The 18,034-nt window shown below is 37.5% G+C and overlaps 1 protein-coding gene across 12 annotated transcripts in view; it reads right to left on the bottom strand.

Annotated features, from left to right (window-relative positions):
* LOC133616418 (discs large homolog 1-like protein) overlaps positions 1–18,034 on the bottom strand; it is a 212,981-nt gene that overhangs the window by 12,913 nt on the left and 182,034 nt on the right. For all 12 annotated transcript variants that reach the window (XM_061975651.2, XM_061975639.2, XM_061975640.2 and 9 more), the window contains 2 exons: positions 13,535–13,649; positions 8,154–8,336 (listed from right to left, as the gene is read on the bottom strand). In XM_061975651.2, the coding sequence (XP_061831635.1) occupies positions 8,154–8,336; positions 13,535–13,649 (298 nt within the window). The remainder of the gene's footprint in view (positions 1–8,153; positions 8,337–13,534; positions 13,650–18,034) is intronic.

Below are 18,034 nucleotides of genomic sequence, written 5' to 3'. Positions count from 1 at the left end.
TAATCTATAGATTAACCGATTAATCGAAAAAATAATCTATAGATTAATTGATAGAAAAATAATCGTTAGCTGCAGCCTTAATATATAGCAGTGCCATGTTGGCATGTTTTTCCATAACTTCAGTTGATTTATTTTGGAAAACCTTGTTACATTGTTTAATGCATCTAGCGGGGCATCGCAACCAAATTAGGCATAATGATGTGTTAATTCCATGACTGTATATATCGGTATCGGTTGATATTGGAATCGGTAATTAAGAGTTGGACAATATCGGAATATCGGACATCGGCAAAAAAGCCATTATCGGACATCTTTAATGTCCACCTCGCGGGGACGTTACAACATAGCCAGCCTAAAGATCCTGCAAACAGAGGCACCCAAAACCGCATGCAAGCATGAATTGATTTACGTGGACCCCGACTTAAACAAGTTGAAAAATGTATTCGGGTGTTACCATTTAGTGGTCAATTGTACGGAATATGCACGGAATATACTGTGCAATCTACTAATAAAAGCTTCAATCAATCAATCAAAGCTCACGCCGAAATGCATGAATCTTCTGATTCGATGCTTTGGCATTGTTTAACATGAGTACCCAACATCATAACTTTAATAAGTCAGAATATACGAAAATCATCATAGGTTCCCTTTAAAAAGACCCTAATATTTTGACACAAATGGAATTTTATGTTAAAACTGTCATCCATGAACAATTTAAAAAATGATTTACTTGTCATTTATTTGCGCAAAATTTGGAAACAGTATTATCTACAGTCCTGTTGGAGTGTATTTTGAGGTAAATTTTGCGACCAACCACACCAGTCAGAGTCTCCTCACTCATCTTTGCTCTGGTGTATGCAGTGACCTGATCACTGGCCAATAAGCCTTCCAGTTAACCAGCCATGATTATGGTAAAGGAGCATAAATATATTGCTGAATGAATCTGCATTTAAACTTGATTAATGCAACTATTTTTTGTGACTTACCACATGTATTAACATGTTAAAGGGGGAAGTGATTTTTTTTTTTTAATTCTTCCTATCACCCACAATCATCATCCACATGTCTTTCTATTTTTTAACATTCTAAATTGTAAATACATGCTAGCCAGAGTCAACTAACAATGCATAAAATGAAGATTTGATCTATTCTGCCAATAAACATCTCCAGCAACATTTTATATACACGCTGTAGTATATATGTAATGTAGTAACAGGCACATTCATAATACTATGTAATATTTACCGTATTTTGATAGTTTTAAACATTACTGGAATTTTTTGGGAGGCGCATTGATTTCACAGAGCGTATCGATACGTTTGCTATTTTCATCAACATGGCAGCCTTTGTGAGAGATTATTTTGGAACAAACAATGATCCAAAACTATTTTTTGAGCCTGGTTATACAGAAAATGAGCTACAAGTTTTACAAGCTGGGTAATAAGCAGATCTAGATCTAGTGAAACGTTAAGCATCATGTAGCAGTAGGGTTAAGAGCTAAACAAGAAATGCAAACTACGGACATAATAACAATCACTGAGTATTAAATGTAGAGCTGGCAATATGGCAAAAAAAATTATCACGATTAATTTTTTCATATTATTCGATCTCAATTAATATCAGAATTTGTTATTTTTTTATTAAGTCTGTACCATGCAGGATTATACAATGCACCGTTGCATCCCTACTTTTTATTACTGCAGTATCTCGTAACAAACATTTCCGCCATGTTTGATCGACGTAATATACAAACCCTGTTTCCATATGAGTTGGGAAATTGTGTTAGATGTAAATATAAACGGAATACAATGATTTGCAAATCATTTTCAACCCATATTCAGTTGAATATGCTACAAAGACAACATATTTGATGTTCAAACTGATAAACATTTTTTATTTTGCAAATAATCATTAACTTTAGAATTTGATGCCAGCAACACGTGACAAAGAAGTTGGGAAAGGTGGCAATAAATACTGATAAAGTTGAGGAATGCTCATCAAACACTTATTTGGAACATCCCACAGGTGTGCAGGCTAATTGGGAACAGATGGGTGCCATGATTGGGTATAAAAACAGCTTCCCAAAAAATGCTCAGTCTTTCACAAGAAAGGTACACCCCTTTGTCCACAACTGCGTGAGCAAATAGTCAAACAGTTTAAGAACAACGTTTCTCAAAGTGCAATTGCAAGAAATTTAGGGATTTCAACATCTACGGTCCATAATATCATCAAAAGGTTCAGAGAATCTGGAGAAATCACTCCACGTAAGCGGCATGGCCGAAAACCAACTGTATCAAAAACCGACATCAATCTCTAAAGGATACCACCACATGGGCTCAGGAACACTTCAGAAAACCACTGTCACTAAATACAGTTCGTCGCTACATCTGTAAGTGCAAGTTAAAGCTCTACTATGCAAAGCGAAAGCCATTTATCAACAACATCCAGAAAAACCGCCGGCTTCTCTGGGCCCGAGATCATCAAAGATGGACTGATGCAAAGTGGAAAAGTGTTCTGTGGTCTGACAAGTCCACATTTCAAATTGTTTTTAGAAATATTCGACATCGTGGAGAAGCGAACCATCCAGACTGTTATCGACGCAAAGTTCAAAAGCCAGCGTCTGTGATGGTATGGGGGTGCATTAGTGCCCATGGCATGGGTAACTTACACATCTGTGAAGGCACCATTAATGCTGAAAGGTACATACAGGTTTTGGAACAACATATGCTGCCATCTAAGCGCCGTCTTTTTCATGGACGCCCCTGCTTATTTCAGCAAGACAATGGCGAGCCACATTCAGCACATGGCTTCGTAAAAAAAGAGTGCGGGTACTTTCCTGGCCTGCCTGCACTCCAGACCTGTCTCCCATCGAAAATGTGTGGCGCAAAATATAAAATACGACAGCGGAGACCCTGGACTGTTGAACGACTGAAGCTCTACATAAAACAAGAATGGGAAAGAATTCCACTTTCAAAGCTTCAACAATTAGTTTCCTCAGTTCCCAATTGTTTATTGAGTGTTCTTAAAAGAAAAGGTGATGTAACACAGTGGTGAACATGCCCTTTCCCAACTACTTTGGCACGTGTTGCAGCCATGAAATTCTAAGTTAATTATTATTTGCAACAAAAAAAAAAGTTTATGAGCTTGAACATCAAATATCTTGTCTTTGTAGTGCATTCAATTGAATATGGGGTGAAAAGGATTTGCAAATCATTGTATTCCGTTTATATTTACATCTAACACAATTTCCCAACTCATATGGAAACGGGGTTTGTATGTTAACAACTGACAACTGTCATTTTGTCCATATCTATGATTGTGTTTACGTGCAACGGTACAGGTAACCCACGCTATGGTCTGTACTTTGGTTTAGGGCCACTGTTGTGCTTCTTTTTCGGTAGATTTTGCGGGGGCAAGAGATATTTTTTTTTTGTTCTCAAAGTGTTTTTATTATTTTTCTTGTCACCGCAAACTTCATTCTGCAGTAAACAAGTGGTGTACTGATACTATAAGACTTTTTTAAAGTTAACATCTACTAAACAACACTTTCAAATGGTAAATCATTATTTGTATTCTTTAATTACTTGTTTACATCAGTGCTTCTCACCAGTGGTTTGGTAAACATAGTTTGTGGAGTTTTTCCAAAAACTATACTGTATCTTATATTTAATGAAAATACATTAAAATGCATTTTAAATTTGAGGTACTGTAAAATAATGTGTACCAACACATAAAACATGTTTATGATCATTTCAGGAACAAAATGTGTTTTCCACAAACTCAAAAATGATTTTAACAAAACGTGTCTGTAGAGTTTTTAGTACATGTTATATCAGAGGAGTTGAATCAGGACAAACACATAAACAAAAAGTCTGATAAAAAATGATTACGATCCATCCATCCATCCATCTATTTTCTACCGCTTAATCCCTTCGGGTTCGTGGGGGGCGCTGGAGCCTATCTCAGCTACAATATAAAATTATTTTTTTTCCTGATTGAATTGAGTTTGAGTTTGAGTTTATTTTTATTTCGAACATGATACATCACATTTTCCAGTTTCTCTTTTCAACATGTTCAAAAAGGAGTAGGAAGAAGCAGAGTTTATTTAATCCTACCTCTTTTCTTTTACATAACAGTTGCTAAAACTTTTGTTCACTTCCTGTTTTCAATTTATTCACAATATACTCCATAAGTAATCACAATACTTAAATAAATAATACTCGGTGAAGTAAGTTACATTTCATATGGTGAGATGAGTAAGATTATTTTGAAAATGAATGGATGGATGAAATAAATTCAGAATGTTTATCACGGTTCTTCTTCTTTGTACTTTGTAAACACTTTAAGTTTGAAGAGTTTCTTGAAGTGGATCATATTAGTACATTGTTTGATTGCTTTGCTTAATCCATTCCATAATTTAATTCCACATACAGATATACTGAAGGTCTCAAGTGTTGTACGTGCATACAAATGTTTTAAATTAAATTTTTCTCTAAGATTATATTTCTCCTCTTTTTTTGAGAAGAATTGTTGTATATTTTTGGGTAGCAGGTTATAGTTTGCTTTGTGTATAATTTTAGCTGTTTGCAAATCGTGGAATCTATGTCGTGGAATTTCAGTATTTTTGATTAAATAAATAAAGGGTTTGTATGTTCTCTATATCCAACATTATGTATTATTCTAACTGATCTTTTTTGTAACACGGTTAATGAATGAGGCAGCCCGGTGGAGGAGGGGTTAGTGCATCTGCCTCACAATACGAAGGTCCTGAGTAGTCTGGGGTTCAATCCCGGGCTCGGGATCTTTCTGTGTGGAGTTTGCATGTTCTCCCTGTGACTGCGTGGGTTCCCTCCGGGTACTCCGGCTTCCTCCCACCTCCAAAGACATGCACCTGGAGATAGGTTGATTGGCAACACTAAATTGGCCCTAGTGTGTGAATGTGAGTGTGAATGTTGTCTGTTTATCTGTGTTGGCCCTGCGATGAGATGGCGCCTTGTCCAGGGTGTACCCCGCCTTCCGCCCGATTGTAGCTGAGATAGGCTCCAGCACCCCCGCGACCCCGAAGGGAATAAGCGGTAGAAAATGGATGGATGGATGGGTTAATGAATGAAGTGCATACTTTTGTAGTTATTTCCCCATATTTCTACACAATAACTGAGATATGGTAATACTAGCAAGCAGTAGAGAATATTAAGCGATTTTTGGTCAGAACATGTTTTGATTTATTCATTATTAACGTGTTTCTTGCTACTTTATGTTGTATATTTTTTACATGAGATTTCCAGTTCAATTTATCATCAATCATTATACCTAGAAATGTGGTTTCATTTACTCTTTCAATTTATATTCCGTCTATTTGTATTTGTGTTTGACTTTCTCTTCTACTGTTACCAAATAGCATTATTTTAGTTTTACTGAGATTCAAAGATAGTCTGTTTTTCTCAAACCATCTTTTTAATTTGTTAATTTCTTCTGTTATTATTTGTATTAGCTTCAAAACACTGTTGTATCATCCGCAAATAATACTAACTTTAAATCTTTTGTAACTTTACAAATGTCATTTATATAGAGATTGAATCATTTTGGTCCAAGTATTGATCCCTGAGGTACACCACAGGATATATTTAGCGTTGTAGATGTGTGTTCGCATAGCTTCACGTATTGTTTCCTGTCCGTTAAATAACTTCTTATCCAGTTTAAGACCAACCCTCTGATGCCATATCGTTCAACTTTTTTGATTAAAATATTGTGATTAATTGTGTCAAATTCTTTAGTTAGATCCATAAACACTGGTGCCGCACATTTTTTACTATCTATTGCATTGGTAATTTCTTCTGTAATTTCAATTAAAGCCATCGAAGTTGAAACATTAGCTCTGTATCTATATTGCTTCTCATCGAGTAATCTATTTTTAGTCGGTATGTTTATTCCCCCAGTCGGGACCAATAGACATCCTGTGCTTGCCTGCGAGAACGCATTGAGGGCGAATACATTCATCATAATCCTCACTCCTCAGGTAAAAACAGCTCGAGCAAAGGGTCTTTCTCGCGAAGTCTTCAGTTTAAAGTTGAATTTTAAAATTGACCAACTTCTCTCAGCTTTTGGCCACAACCTTCTACTATACAGTTCATGTGCGAGGCATGATTTATAATCTAGCACACACCAACTGAGAGGTAATGGAGCAGCTCGGTAGAGAGCTTCAGGCGTGTTTCTAAAAGTGCTTCCTCGGCGTTAGCTCTCATATTAACAATGCCACTAATACTTGGTTAATCTGCAGGTCCTTCCATCCATCCATTTTCTACCGCGTCCCTTCACGGCATGTAAATGGGGTATTGTTGGCGTTGTAGGCAAAATAGAGGAATCCCATTAGCTACATTGTTAGCCACCATGTACTAGCCGTTGTTTACAATTTAGACTGCACAAAAAAGAGAAAAAATGTGTGTTCTTGTCTAAAATAAGGATTTTAAAGGCAAAGGTTAAAAAAAAGTGCAGTTCCCTTTTAACTTTGACAGCCCATTAATGTGACTCTGTCATTATTATAATCATGCACCCAGTTCTTATTTAAAAAAAATCTAATTTAAAACATTTGTAAGCTCGTGCAACACTTAAAACCTTTAGCATATCAGCATGTGGAAATAAATTATGGAATGGATTAACCAAAGAAATCAAACAAAGCACCAATATGATTCAGTTTAAGAGACCGTTCAAACTACAGGTGTTCACAAAGTACACAGAACAAGAATCATGATGAATATCTTTTTTTTTTTTTTTTATTGAGACAAAGATTATTTATGTATTTAATATTTGTTTACTTACTATGGTATATTATTTGTTTATTATTTATTTGTTCACTGTTGAATAGGGAAATAGGATAAAATTGCTATGGTATGAAAAAGGGGTAGGATTAAAAAAGATCAGCTTCTTCCTACTGCTTTTCGGACAAGCTGTGATGAAACAACTGGAAATATGTGATGAATTACATGTATGCATGTTCAAAATAAACTGAAACTGAATTGAACTGAAAAACATTGAAGATGTTTACTGTATTATCATTTCACGCTGGAAACTAAATGGTTGAAATTAATGATTACGATTACCAAAATCTAAAGAGCGTTCATGTTTATAATAAGAGTATGTAATCATCTGACCACAACTGTACAGGTCTCTACAATAGACAAGCAAAAAGTCTGTTTCAGATATACTTTTACAGACCATTTCTATTACATTTTAGGGACTGAAAGAAAACAATGAAGGTTACTTTAATCAACTGACAAACATGATGGCACCAGCTGCCAAATGATTTGAGAACATTTGTGAAAGTTTCCAAAGTACAATGTTATATATTGTAAAACTAAAATAGGAGTATGGGATAACAATGTTGTATGTGAATGTTGATATTTTAAGAGATAATATTGTATATGCAGGTAATTTTACTTTTACACCCATTTTCCATAGGGTAGGATATACTTTTATTTATCCCACAGTGGGGAAATTATGTTGTTGCAGTGCAAGATTTTACATACAGGAGCAGAAGTAAAATGTAATGAAAAAAAGAAAAGTAATAAATCCTACATATTGTACAGATAAAAGATAAAATAAAACAAAACAACCTAACATCTGAATTGCACACCAAAAAAAAAGATCACAGTAATCACATACGCACGTTGTAAGTCTTATGGCTGTGGTAGCGCTACTTCTTGTACTGTGGATGTAACGGTCTCATACTGAAGGAGCTACTCAAGGCCCCCACAGTGTTGTGCATGGGGTGAGAGGTATTGGACATTATGAATTTCAACTTGGTCAGCATTCTTCTGTCAGCCACCTCCTCAATGCTGCCTGGGGTAGCCGTGGACAGAGTCAGCTCTCTTAATCAGTTTATTACGTCTGTTCCGGTCTCTGACAATGCTGCCCCAAACCCAGCAAACGAAAACATAGAACATCACAGAAGCCACCACAGTGTCATAAAAGGTGTGCAGCCTGCACACCTCTACGGACCTCAGTCTACCCAAGAGGTGTAGGCAACTTTGACCCTTTTTTATGTCCGCCACTATAAAAAAAAACTTTCACCACTGGTTCGCATGACATGATATCAAGGGACTCCTCATAAAGTAACCTCCATTCACACATTAGCCACATGAACACTTTAAACAAACCTTCTGCGGCTGGGGATAACTCCAACTTCAGGGCAGTTTGGGGGTGGCGGGCTGAGATGGCGTGCGGGCCACCACTCTTCTTCACCAGCACTGCTCAGATGAAGGATGTCACCAAAACGAAAAGGCAGGGCCTGATTGGGCATGCTCAGGTCTGGTGCACTTCCGTCATAGTCAAACAGCGCCCTGCAGGCACAAGTGGAGATATTAATAAATTATAGGCAAGGTTACTTTTGGCTTTATAGATGTACTCAACATCAATGACACAATTATATTTGTTTACCATTGTTCAGAATATGGCATCAGCTTATTTGTCTCTGTTTGTCACTATGATGCTCTGTCTGGATGCTGTGTGTACGCATGTTTAAATGGTGCTCTGTCTGTGTGACCCTACCACAGAATTCCAAACCCATCCGGAGGGAAAGGAATTGGAAAAATAGGGCAGCAGTGTGTGTGTGAGTGTTAAGTAGAGCTGAAATAACAGGCATCCCCTAAAGTCCCCACTGCTTTCATCAATAAAACAGAGTGGAGACTGAGAAAGGGACATAGATAGAGAGAGACAGACAGGGAGAGGTAGATACAGTATATTCTACCAATACATGCTGGACAAAAAAAAATGTTTTAATGATTTCCAATGAAAATATTGGCTGACAGTGCCTGCAACATTAAAACCAGCATGCCAAAGGCTACAGGGTTTACTGTAGGAGTGGTATACATGGAATCAGGGCCTGCAGTAACACCTTTTCGGATGCTACATAAAGATTACATGCATAGCAGCATACATTTCTCTTTCAAGGCCACACGTATACCTTCAGCTCTCTTAATCAGTTTATTACGTCTGTTCCGGTCTCTGACAATGCTGTCCCAGCCCCAGCAAACGAAAGCATAGAACATCACAGAAGCCACCACAGTGTCATAAAAGGTGTGCAGCCTGCACACCTCTACGGACCTCAGTCAACCCATGAATTGATTAACGTGGACTCCGACTTAAACAAGTTGAAAAACTTATTCGGGTGTTACCATTAAGTGGTCAATTGTACGGAATATGTACTGTACTGTGCAATCTACTAAAGTTTCAAAACATAAATGGTAGGGGTGTGGGAAAAATCTATTCGAATTCGAATCGCGATTCTCACGTTGTGCGATTCAGAATCGATTCTCATTTAAAAAAAACGATTTTTTTGTTGTTGATTTTTTTAAATAAAAAAATAAAAAATTTATTTACCGTAATCAATCCAACAAAACAAGACACAGCTATACTATAACAATGCAATCCAATTCCAAAACCAAACCCGACCCAGCAACACTCAGAACTGCAATAAACAGAGCAATTGAGAGGAGACACAAACACGGCACAGAACAAACCAAAAGTAGTGAAACAAAAATGAATATTATCAACAACAGTATCAATATTAGTTACAATTTCAACATAGCAGTGATTAAAAATTCCTCATTGACATTATCATTAGACATTTATAAAACATAAAAAAAATTAACAATAGTGTCGCATCTCATAAGCTTGACAACACACTGTGTCCAATATTTTCACAAAGATAAAATAAGTCATATTTTTGGTTCATTTAATAGTTAAAACAAATTTACATTATTGCAATCAGTTGATAAAACATTGTCCTTTACAATTATAAAAGCTTTTTACAAAAATCTAGTACTCTGCTTGCATGTCAGCAGACCGGGGTAGATCCTGCTGAAATCCTATGTATTGAATGAATAGAAAATCGCTTTGAATCGGGAAAAAATCGTTTTTGAATCGAGAACCGTGTTGAATTGGAAAAAAAAAAAATCGATTTTGAATCGAATCGTGACCCCAAGAATCGATATTGAATCAAATCGTGGGACACCCAAAGATTCACAGCCCTAATAAATGGGCAACACATACTGTATATGCAGATATTCAATGTTAATGTAAACAAGTTCCATTAATCGTTGTCTATAAAGCCACATTGTATTTTCCCTGTGTATACTGTATAAGTTGTGCACTGCGAACCAACACCTTTTTATGAACAAACTTAGATGAGGCTCGGGAGAATGTGAATTGGTCAGATGAGACCAAAATTTAGCTCTTCGTCATCATCAGCTAAACTCAATTTGTTTGGATAAAGAGAAATGCTGAATAGGATGATGTCTTCTAACATAAAAGGCAAAAATGTAATCAAAACTGGGGACATAATACTTTGTCAGTGTATGCTTTTTATCCAATTACCGTACATCAATGGTTTACTGTATGTGAGAACAGTATTATAAGTATTCTAATTGTATTGTGATAAACACTGTGAGTACTGTATGTCTTTTTTGGAGATGTGCTGATATGGCTAGCTGTCTCTTGTTAGCTCATCTGCCTCAGGGGCTAATACGTGTGATGCATACTTGTCAGACATGTCAGATTACACACTGTCATCTAAACTTGTTACCATCACAGGTAAGTTTCCAATGGTAAAGCTGCGAGACAGCTAAAGTACAAAAAATGTTTTGCTGCTTTAATACGAAACACATAACACCTTATATTTACACCTATCTCTACATCCAAGCATTTGCAACAAAACAGAATAACAATATAAAAACACACGTATCCCTAATGTTTCTAATTGCCTTCCTTACGGCTTTTGCACAGAACACAACAGTTCTTTCATACTTTTAATATGGCTTTCATTACTGGTGCAAAAACAACATAAATGTTGTGTTAACTGCTTCCATCAATAGTTTTCCATTTTCCCATGGCTCCCACAGGCCGAGGGTTATAATGGTGTTTTGTGTTGTGGTCCAAAATATTGTAACACATGTTCTATATGTATGTATTTCAAAGGTGTACAGTCATACATTCATTAAAACCTTATGTTATCATTTGAGCATTTTGTTAAAATAGAGATAATTTAGGAAACATAGATGTTTTAAGACAGTGGTCCCCAACCACCGGGCCGCGGACCAAAAAAAATAAATAAAAAAATAAAAAATATATTTTTCATTTTTTATTAAATCAACATAAAAAACACAATATATACATTATATATCAATACAGTCTGCAGGGATACAGTCCATAAGCACACATGATTGTATTTCTTTATGACAAGGGACAAATTTTCAAGCGTTGACCGGTCCGCAGCTACAAAAAGGTTGGGGACCACTGTTTTAAGATCCTATTAATGGCTCTTATTTCATGACTGAGGTTTGGACTTTGCAGGATTTCTTATGTTCCTGTATTTGATTTGATTTCTTGTTTAGCGCTCTACTATTGGTTTCTATTTCCTGTTTGCCTCCTTTTGCCACTATTTCTCCTCTCCGGGTTCTGGTTTCCTCACCTTTCCGTCTTGGCAATCAGGACAAACCTGTTCCTGCTTGCCAGACACAATGCTATATTCATGCTATGAATATACAGGACTGGCATGGATCATTGCTAGTGTTTATATAATTTAAATAATGTAATGTCCAATGTGTCCAACCTGTCATGTGGTGTGGTGTTTTGTTGTATCTAATGCCACTTTGTAGGTTGATCAGTAGTTTTAAACATTTTTCTTATCATTTCTATGCACATGATATTCAACCGTTAGGCTTGTTCAATGATTCGGAGTTTCACTTTTTATCTGAGTTCTTGGAATGTGTATCCTGTATCAAAAACTGGTTGTCATAAAATTTTCTCCAGATAAATTCTTACAAAATACAAACTCTGATAATTGCTCCCGATAAAAAGATCCCCCTGATCAAGAACTCCCTTAGTGCTCTGGTTGCATTTGTTAAAAGCAGTCAGAAACCTTGCGGTTGTGTTTGATCAGTCAATATCTTTTGAGGGTCACTGTCGTCAACTGACCAAAAACAGTTTTTATCACATGAGAAATTTGCTGTCAAAATTGGATCTCGAAATGACCATCCACGCGTTCATTTCGTTTCGTATTGACTATTGCAATTCTCTTTTCACTCTCCTTAACAAGTCAATGCTAAAGAGACTTCAGACGGTACAAAATGCGGCTGCCAGACTTTTGACCAGCGCACCCAGAACAGCCCGTATTACCCCCATTTTATACAGTCTTCATTGGCTTCCAGTCAAATTCCGCATAGAGTTTAAGATTTTAGTCCTGACTTTCCGTGCGTTGCATTGTGGGGCCCCTCAGTACATCACTGACTTGTTATGCCCCTACGCTTCAGGGCAACAATTTGCACCAGTCCCTCCGTGAGCTTGACAGTGTTGACACTTTTAAGAAACATTTGAAGACCTCTCTTTTTAGTAAATCTTTTAATTAATGCACCTTTTAACTACAGTTTTTAATCCACTTTGCTCCTGTTGTTTTAATTGAATTGTTGTTTCAATTCGTCTATGTTTTGTACAGCGCTTTATGATTTTATCTGTGAAAAGCGTTTTATAAATAACATCAACAAAGTATTTTTTTACCTGCGCTATGTCTGCCGTCTCTGCATCTTAGGGGTTGAGACCAACACAGACCGTAACATCTTATAATTTATTTTTAGTAATAGAGTTGTATCATTTATTTGATCTTTTTTTTTATTAACATTTTTTAACCCTGAAAGTGGACAAAGTGATTCACTTCAGTGTTTCCCATATAAGCATTTATTTGAGCCAGACATTTGGACAGTTAAGAAAACATGTGGCACTACCTGTTGGCTGTATGCACTGGAAACTCTCTTTTTCAACACAATTGCACATGGTCTGTCAGAGAATCAGTGGGATTCAGTGTTGCCATCTTAGCAACTTTTTTGCTGTATTTCGCTAGCCAGTGTTTAGTTTAGTTTTCTCTAAATACTGGGGTTGTTACAGTATTCATATTCCTTTTTTTTCGGTACGGAACCTTACTACTGTATTCTGATGTGGTACACATCAAACGTGAAAGACAGGAGGTGGTTCTTGCATCACACATCTAGTCTGGAAGCAAATACGAGCAGTCGTGAAAGACTAAGGACATGCACAGTCAACTCGTCATGGCAGTTTTATGACACCAATCAGTGATTTCAAACAATGTTACCCTTTGTCTGTGTTCTCTGAAATAGTTTGCTAGCGGGTATCAGCCTGTGAGGTTCCTATGTGCCTGACTCGACCTTCAGGGGTCAAACAAGTGCCAATGCTGGGCAAAGCGCCCCACTGTAAAAGTTTAACCTACTGTGTGATGACTTTCAATTATCAGTTAGTAATAGAGTTACCTGTAAAATTAACATCAGTGGTTTGCTGAGTCAGTAGTTCTCAACAATATGTATTGTTGAATACTTGATGTGTGTTTTTGCTTCACCTTCTAGCATCACACACACGCACACGCACACACACACGCACACAGCACACTAATTAATACAGCTTAGAGAGCTGGGATAAGAGTTTAGAGCACATGCAGTGAGAACCATGAGCTGTGTTTAAATCTGGGCATTACCTGACATAAAGTGTGCGTTTCTGAGTGGATCGAAGTGACGTAGAGCTGGAACTGACACTGCTGGTCATCATCTGTTCCCTCAGGTCATGGATCTTAGCCTCAAAACGACTATACTCTGCACACACAGACACAAAAAGAAGATTAAGAATGTAATAAGCAACAGTGGTAATATATCTTAGAATTCTGCTTAAAAGGTTTGACAAAAGTGGCCAATATTTATGAGAATTGGTATACATTATATAAGTGCATTTCCTTACACAGCGTTTAAATTAATATCGATTTCACTCACACACATCAACTAGGTTCTGTCAAGCAACTTCTGCTACATTACATCTGATCCATATCATAAAAGATCTAAAATACACATGCACAACCACACAATTTGAAAAGGATGCTAAAAAGTTAGTTTACATCACTATAGCCACTCTAATGTAAACAAAATACATGAGTTGCTCAGTCTGTTGGACAACAATTACTTGTAAATGACAGGTTTTGTTGTGGAGCACAGCTTTGTTGTCATAATTTAATTAACACCCATATGCAAAAATATAAAACTATGGGAGCTGTCATGTATAAAACAAGACATGTGTGACTTTATCTGTGTAGTGTTGTACATGGCAGCACTGGCCACATTACACATGCGCACCAATATCACACAGTGATGTTCAAGCAGCTCAGCTCAGGGTGACATCATTGGTGCAGCAATTGTTGGCTCGCATTAGCTCGTCCTTTCAGATGAAACAAACCTAACAAACTCAAATTGCTTTCCTTTTTCCAGTGTACATGATAATACCATGATTTGCGCATTCTTTTAACCACTGCAAATGGCAAAGTGTTTACAGATGGCACAGGAATACTATTTCAAATTGCCCTGAACAACTGAAACCCCATTCAAGCAGAATGTCAAGCAGTAAATTGTAAGCGACTAATCAGTTGGCCAATCAACGCAAAAAGCGGGGAGTTGCTGTCCCACTCAGCATAACAATCCTGTGCAAAAATCCCCTCTGAACCATTTTTACAAGTTGCTATTAAGCTGTTACAATGTTTCTTTTTATAAATATGTGCAAAAGATTTATACAATATTACTAATTATGCGACATTACTTGATTATTGTAGAATAAACACCAGATTATGTAAAATAGGACTGAGTAGTACACAGATAACAACCACACAGGCAAGAAGCCTGCAATAAACCTAGCTGGTGAATGTCACTTTTTTGTGTGTGCGTGTGCGTGTGTGTGTGTGTGTGTGTGTGTGTCAGTGTCCCTGAACCATTACTGTGGACTAAAAAATCAAATTAACCGTGCGTAATTCAATCGCACTAAAGGTACACAACTAACAACCTTTCTCTGTATTTATTTTCCTCGTTTCATCATACACAGGAAATCATCTTCCAAAACCAAATATCACTCCTGTACCCTCCTGAAGTAGCAAGAGTTTCAAACTCGAGTTATGGTTGCCCTCAGAGGGCGGGATTTAATGGTAAAACCACATGGTTGCCTTTGCAAATTAGTACAGTATAGTGCAGTTGATAATTATCATTTTCTTCTCAACATGATGGGTCAGAAATTAACGAGCAAAAAAGGGAACATTAACACAGTCCAGAATAGATAATAGATCATTTTGATCAAGACTGATCAAAGTAAATGTGTTCTTAGTACTATTAATGAAACATTGGATTTAAGGAACATCTTCTATAAAATGTCTGTTAAACTCAGTCATTCTTGGTCACTAGTGGCGGATGAAAGAAAGAAGTCCTTGCAGGTATAGAGTTAGACATTCTGTGCATCTTAACGAGAGGAAAGATTGAAGGCCATAGATGAGCAAACTTACTGTAAGTAGGATACCGATGGTAATATAGTAAGCAATGCTTATGTGGTTTGAAGTGTTTTTATTATATATCAAGATATAACAACTGACAGCACAGTTATCATAATCAGCTATTTTTTTAATTTTACATTAAAAAAAATATTTTATTATTAGACAGTTACCATTTATTAACACACTGTAACGAACTAACTAACTAGCTAACTAATTAACTTGGTTATTGGTTGTAAAAATCTTTGAAGATTAAGAGTCCAAGTTTTTTTTGGCTTTTTTTGTTTTGTCCAGCTTCTCAGGCAAATCATATAGTTGATGTAGATGCCCATATCGGCTGTTCGGATGTACTTTACAAAAGACAAGTGTGGGATACTTCTCTTGTTGCCTTATTTGTATTTGACTTTATTAAATGTATTTATATTATCATTTGGTGTAGCCGGGCCGTAGCAGGAGGGGATAGAAAGAGAAAAAAAGGAAGACCGAGGGGGAAATTGTGGGGACAGGAGGGGGATAAGACAGAGAGACACAAACAACAACAGCAAACACAACAACAACAAAAACAATAGAGCAACATCAGCAAATACGATATGCACAAATATGAAGGTAAAAGTGATAGCAAAGAAGCAGTTAGCGAAATAAATAATAATACAGAAATTACAATAAGCATTATTACACTACAAATGGAGCAATACAAATACCAATAGAAATAGCGCTATTGATAATGAACAATACCAATAATTTACCTCTATTATCAACAATACAGTTGTTCAAATGCAACAATACATATACGTAATGATAACTACAGATACAAAAGAAAGCAGAAAAATGGAGGGGAAGAAAGAGAAGCAACCTACAGTATATTAACCTTGTATATTGTTATAGGTTAAGCTTTGTCAGTGTGCCATGTGTTATCCAGTTTACCCTAGGGTATCACCGTTAATGTATGTTTGATGAAACGTGATTATGTGCATGAGTGTATGTATGTATATGTACTTGTATATGTATGTTTGTACAGTGAATGATTATGTACAGTATGTATATGTGTATGTTTGTACAGTGAATGTATATGTATATGTATGTTTGTACAGTGAATGTATATGTGCAGTATGTGTATATGTATGTTTGTACAGTGAATGTATATGTACATGTATGTGTATATGTATGTTTGTACAGTGAATGTGCATGTGGATGTACGAACTGATTCTGTACTGTATTTCAGAATCAGAATCAGAAATATTTAATTAATCCCTGAGGGGAAATTACAATTTTCAGCACAATCCCATTACAGGGAGACAGAACAGAATCAAACATTACAGGGAGACAAAACAGGAACGCTGACGGCTCTGCCAACTTCCGGCACCCCTTACAAATGTGTGTATGTATGTGGGAGCGTAGGTACCTATGTATGAATAGGTACTATAATATGAATGACTCCCAGTGAGTGTGGGAGCCAGAGTGCGGCCCCAGTCACCCAGAGAGCCCATCCCACAAACAGCAGGTGTGGGACCACCGGACCCACGCAGCCAGGCCCGCCAGCGACAGGAACCCCAGAGCCCGACCCCCCGTTCCGCCCGGAAGAGCCAGCAGCAGGCCACAGACAGACGCACCCGGCAGAGGACAAGGCACGGGAGAAGCAGGGGACAGCCAGCTCTCAAGTCAGTGAGAGACCACACCCCACACGGGCAAAAAGGCGGGACGCCTCGCCCGAGGGGCCCAGAGACTCCCCGCAACCGGACGGGAAGACCGCCCCCGCCCCACCAGCAACCGGGCCCCCACAAGCACACCCCCCACCCCCAGAGAGGACGGCGCGGCCCGCCCAAGGCCACCCAACCCAAGTCGGCCGCCGCAGGACCGCACAACACGGGGCCACTGGAACCACCCACCCTAGCCGCAGGGACCCCAACGATGGAGATGGAACAACCAGCAACCGCCCTGTCGAATTCCCCCCCTGTGAGCGGGGAAAATAATAAGGGTCCAAGTTGTATAAACATCACCCTGGAAAAGGAACAGTTCAAATACATTCTTAAAGGGGAACTACTTTTTTGGGGGAATTTTGCCAATCGTTCACAATCATTATGAGAGAAAAGAAGACAAAAGTTTTTGGGGTTTTTTCACTTTCTAACGTATAAAAATCGGCTCGTTTTAGGTAGCTAACAATGCAGATAATGGGAGCAATCAATTTGACCTTTAAATCACTTTAAAAATGCATTCAAAAACCGTCAACAATGCTTATTTTACGTTCCGCAATCTGTATATTAACCAAACTGTAGCGACATTGTTATTGTAAGAGCGAACACTGAATAACTCTTTTTCTAGCGTAGTAACACATTGCCATGCTACGGTGTTAGCCGTAAAAGCTAACTACGGAAAGAGATAAGCTACCTTATTCGTCAGCACGAAACGCGTTTGAGTTTGTAATGCACAAACTTGTAATGACTGAAAAACATGAACAATCATATTACAGTATCTGTAAAGTATTAACTCACGATTCATGTTTTGGTTGTACACAGCTGAGCTAGCCAGACAGTGTATGTACTGTAGTTGTACTAACACGCTTGGCATGCTGCGTGTATCATGATCAATATTAAAGTGACTCACTCAATGGACAGTTGTTCATCTGATCCAGCTGTCCAGGGACGTTTTCCTGTTGATTTTGGGTAAGCACGCCAATTATGTCAA

The sequence above is a fragment of the Nerophis lumbriciformis genome, linkage group LG14 (genome assembly GCF_033978685.3).
Source record: "Nerophis lumbriciformis linkage group LG14, RoL_Nlum_v2.1, whole genome shotgun sequence".
Taxonomy (NCBI): Eukaryota; Metazoa; Chordata; class Actinopteri; order Syngnathiformes; family Syngnathidae; genus Nerophis; species Nerophis lumbriciformis.
This window is presented reverse-complemented; position numbering and strand designations above follow the sequence as displayed.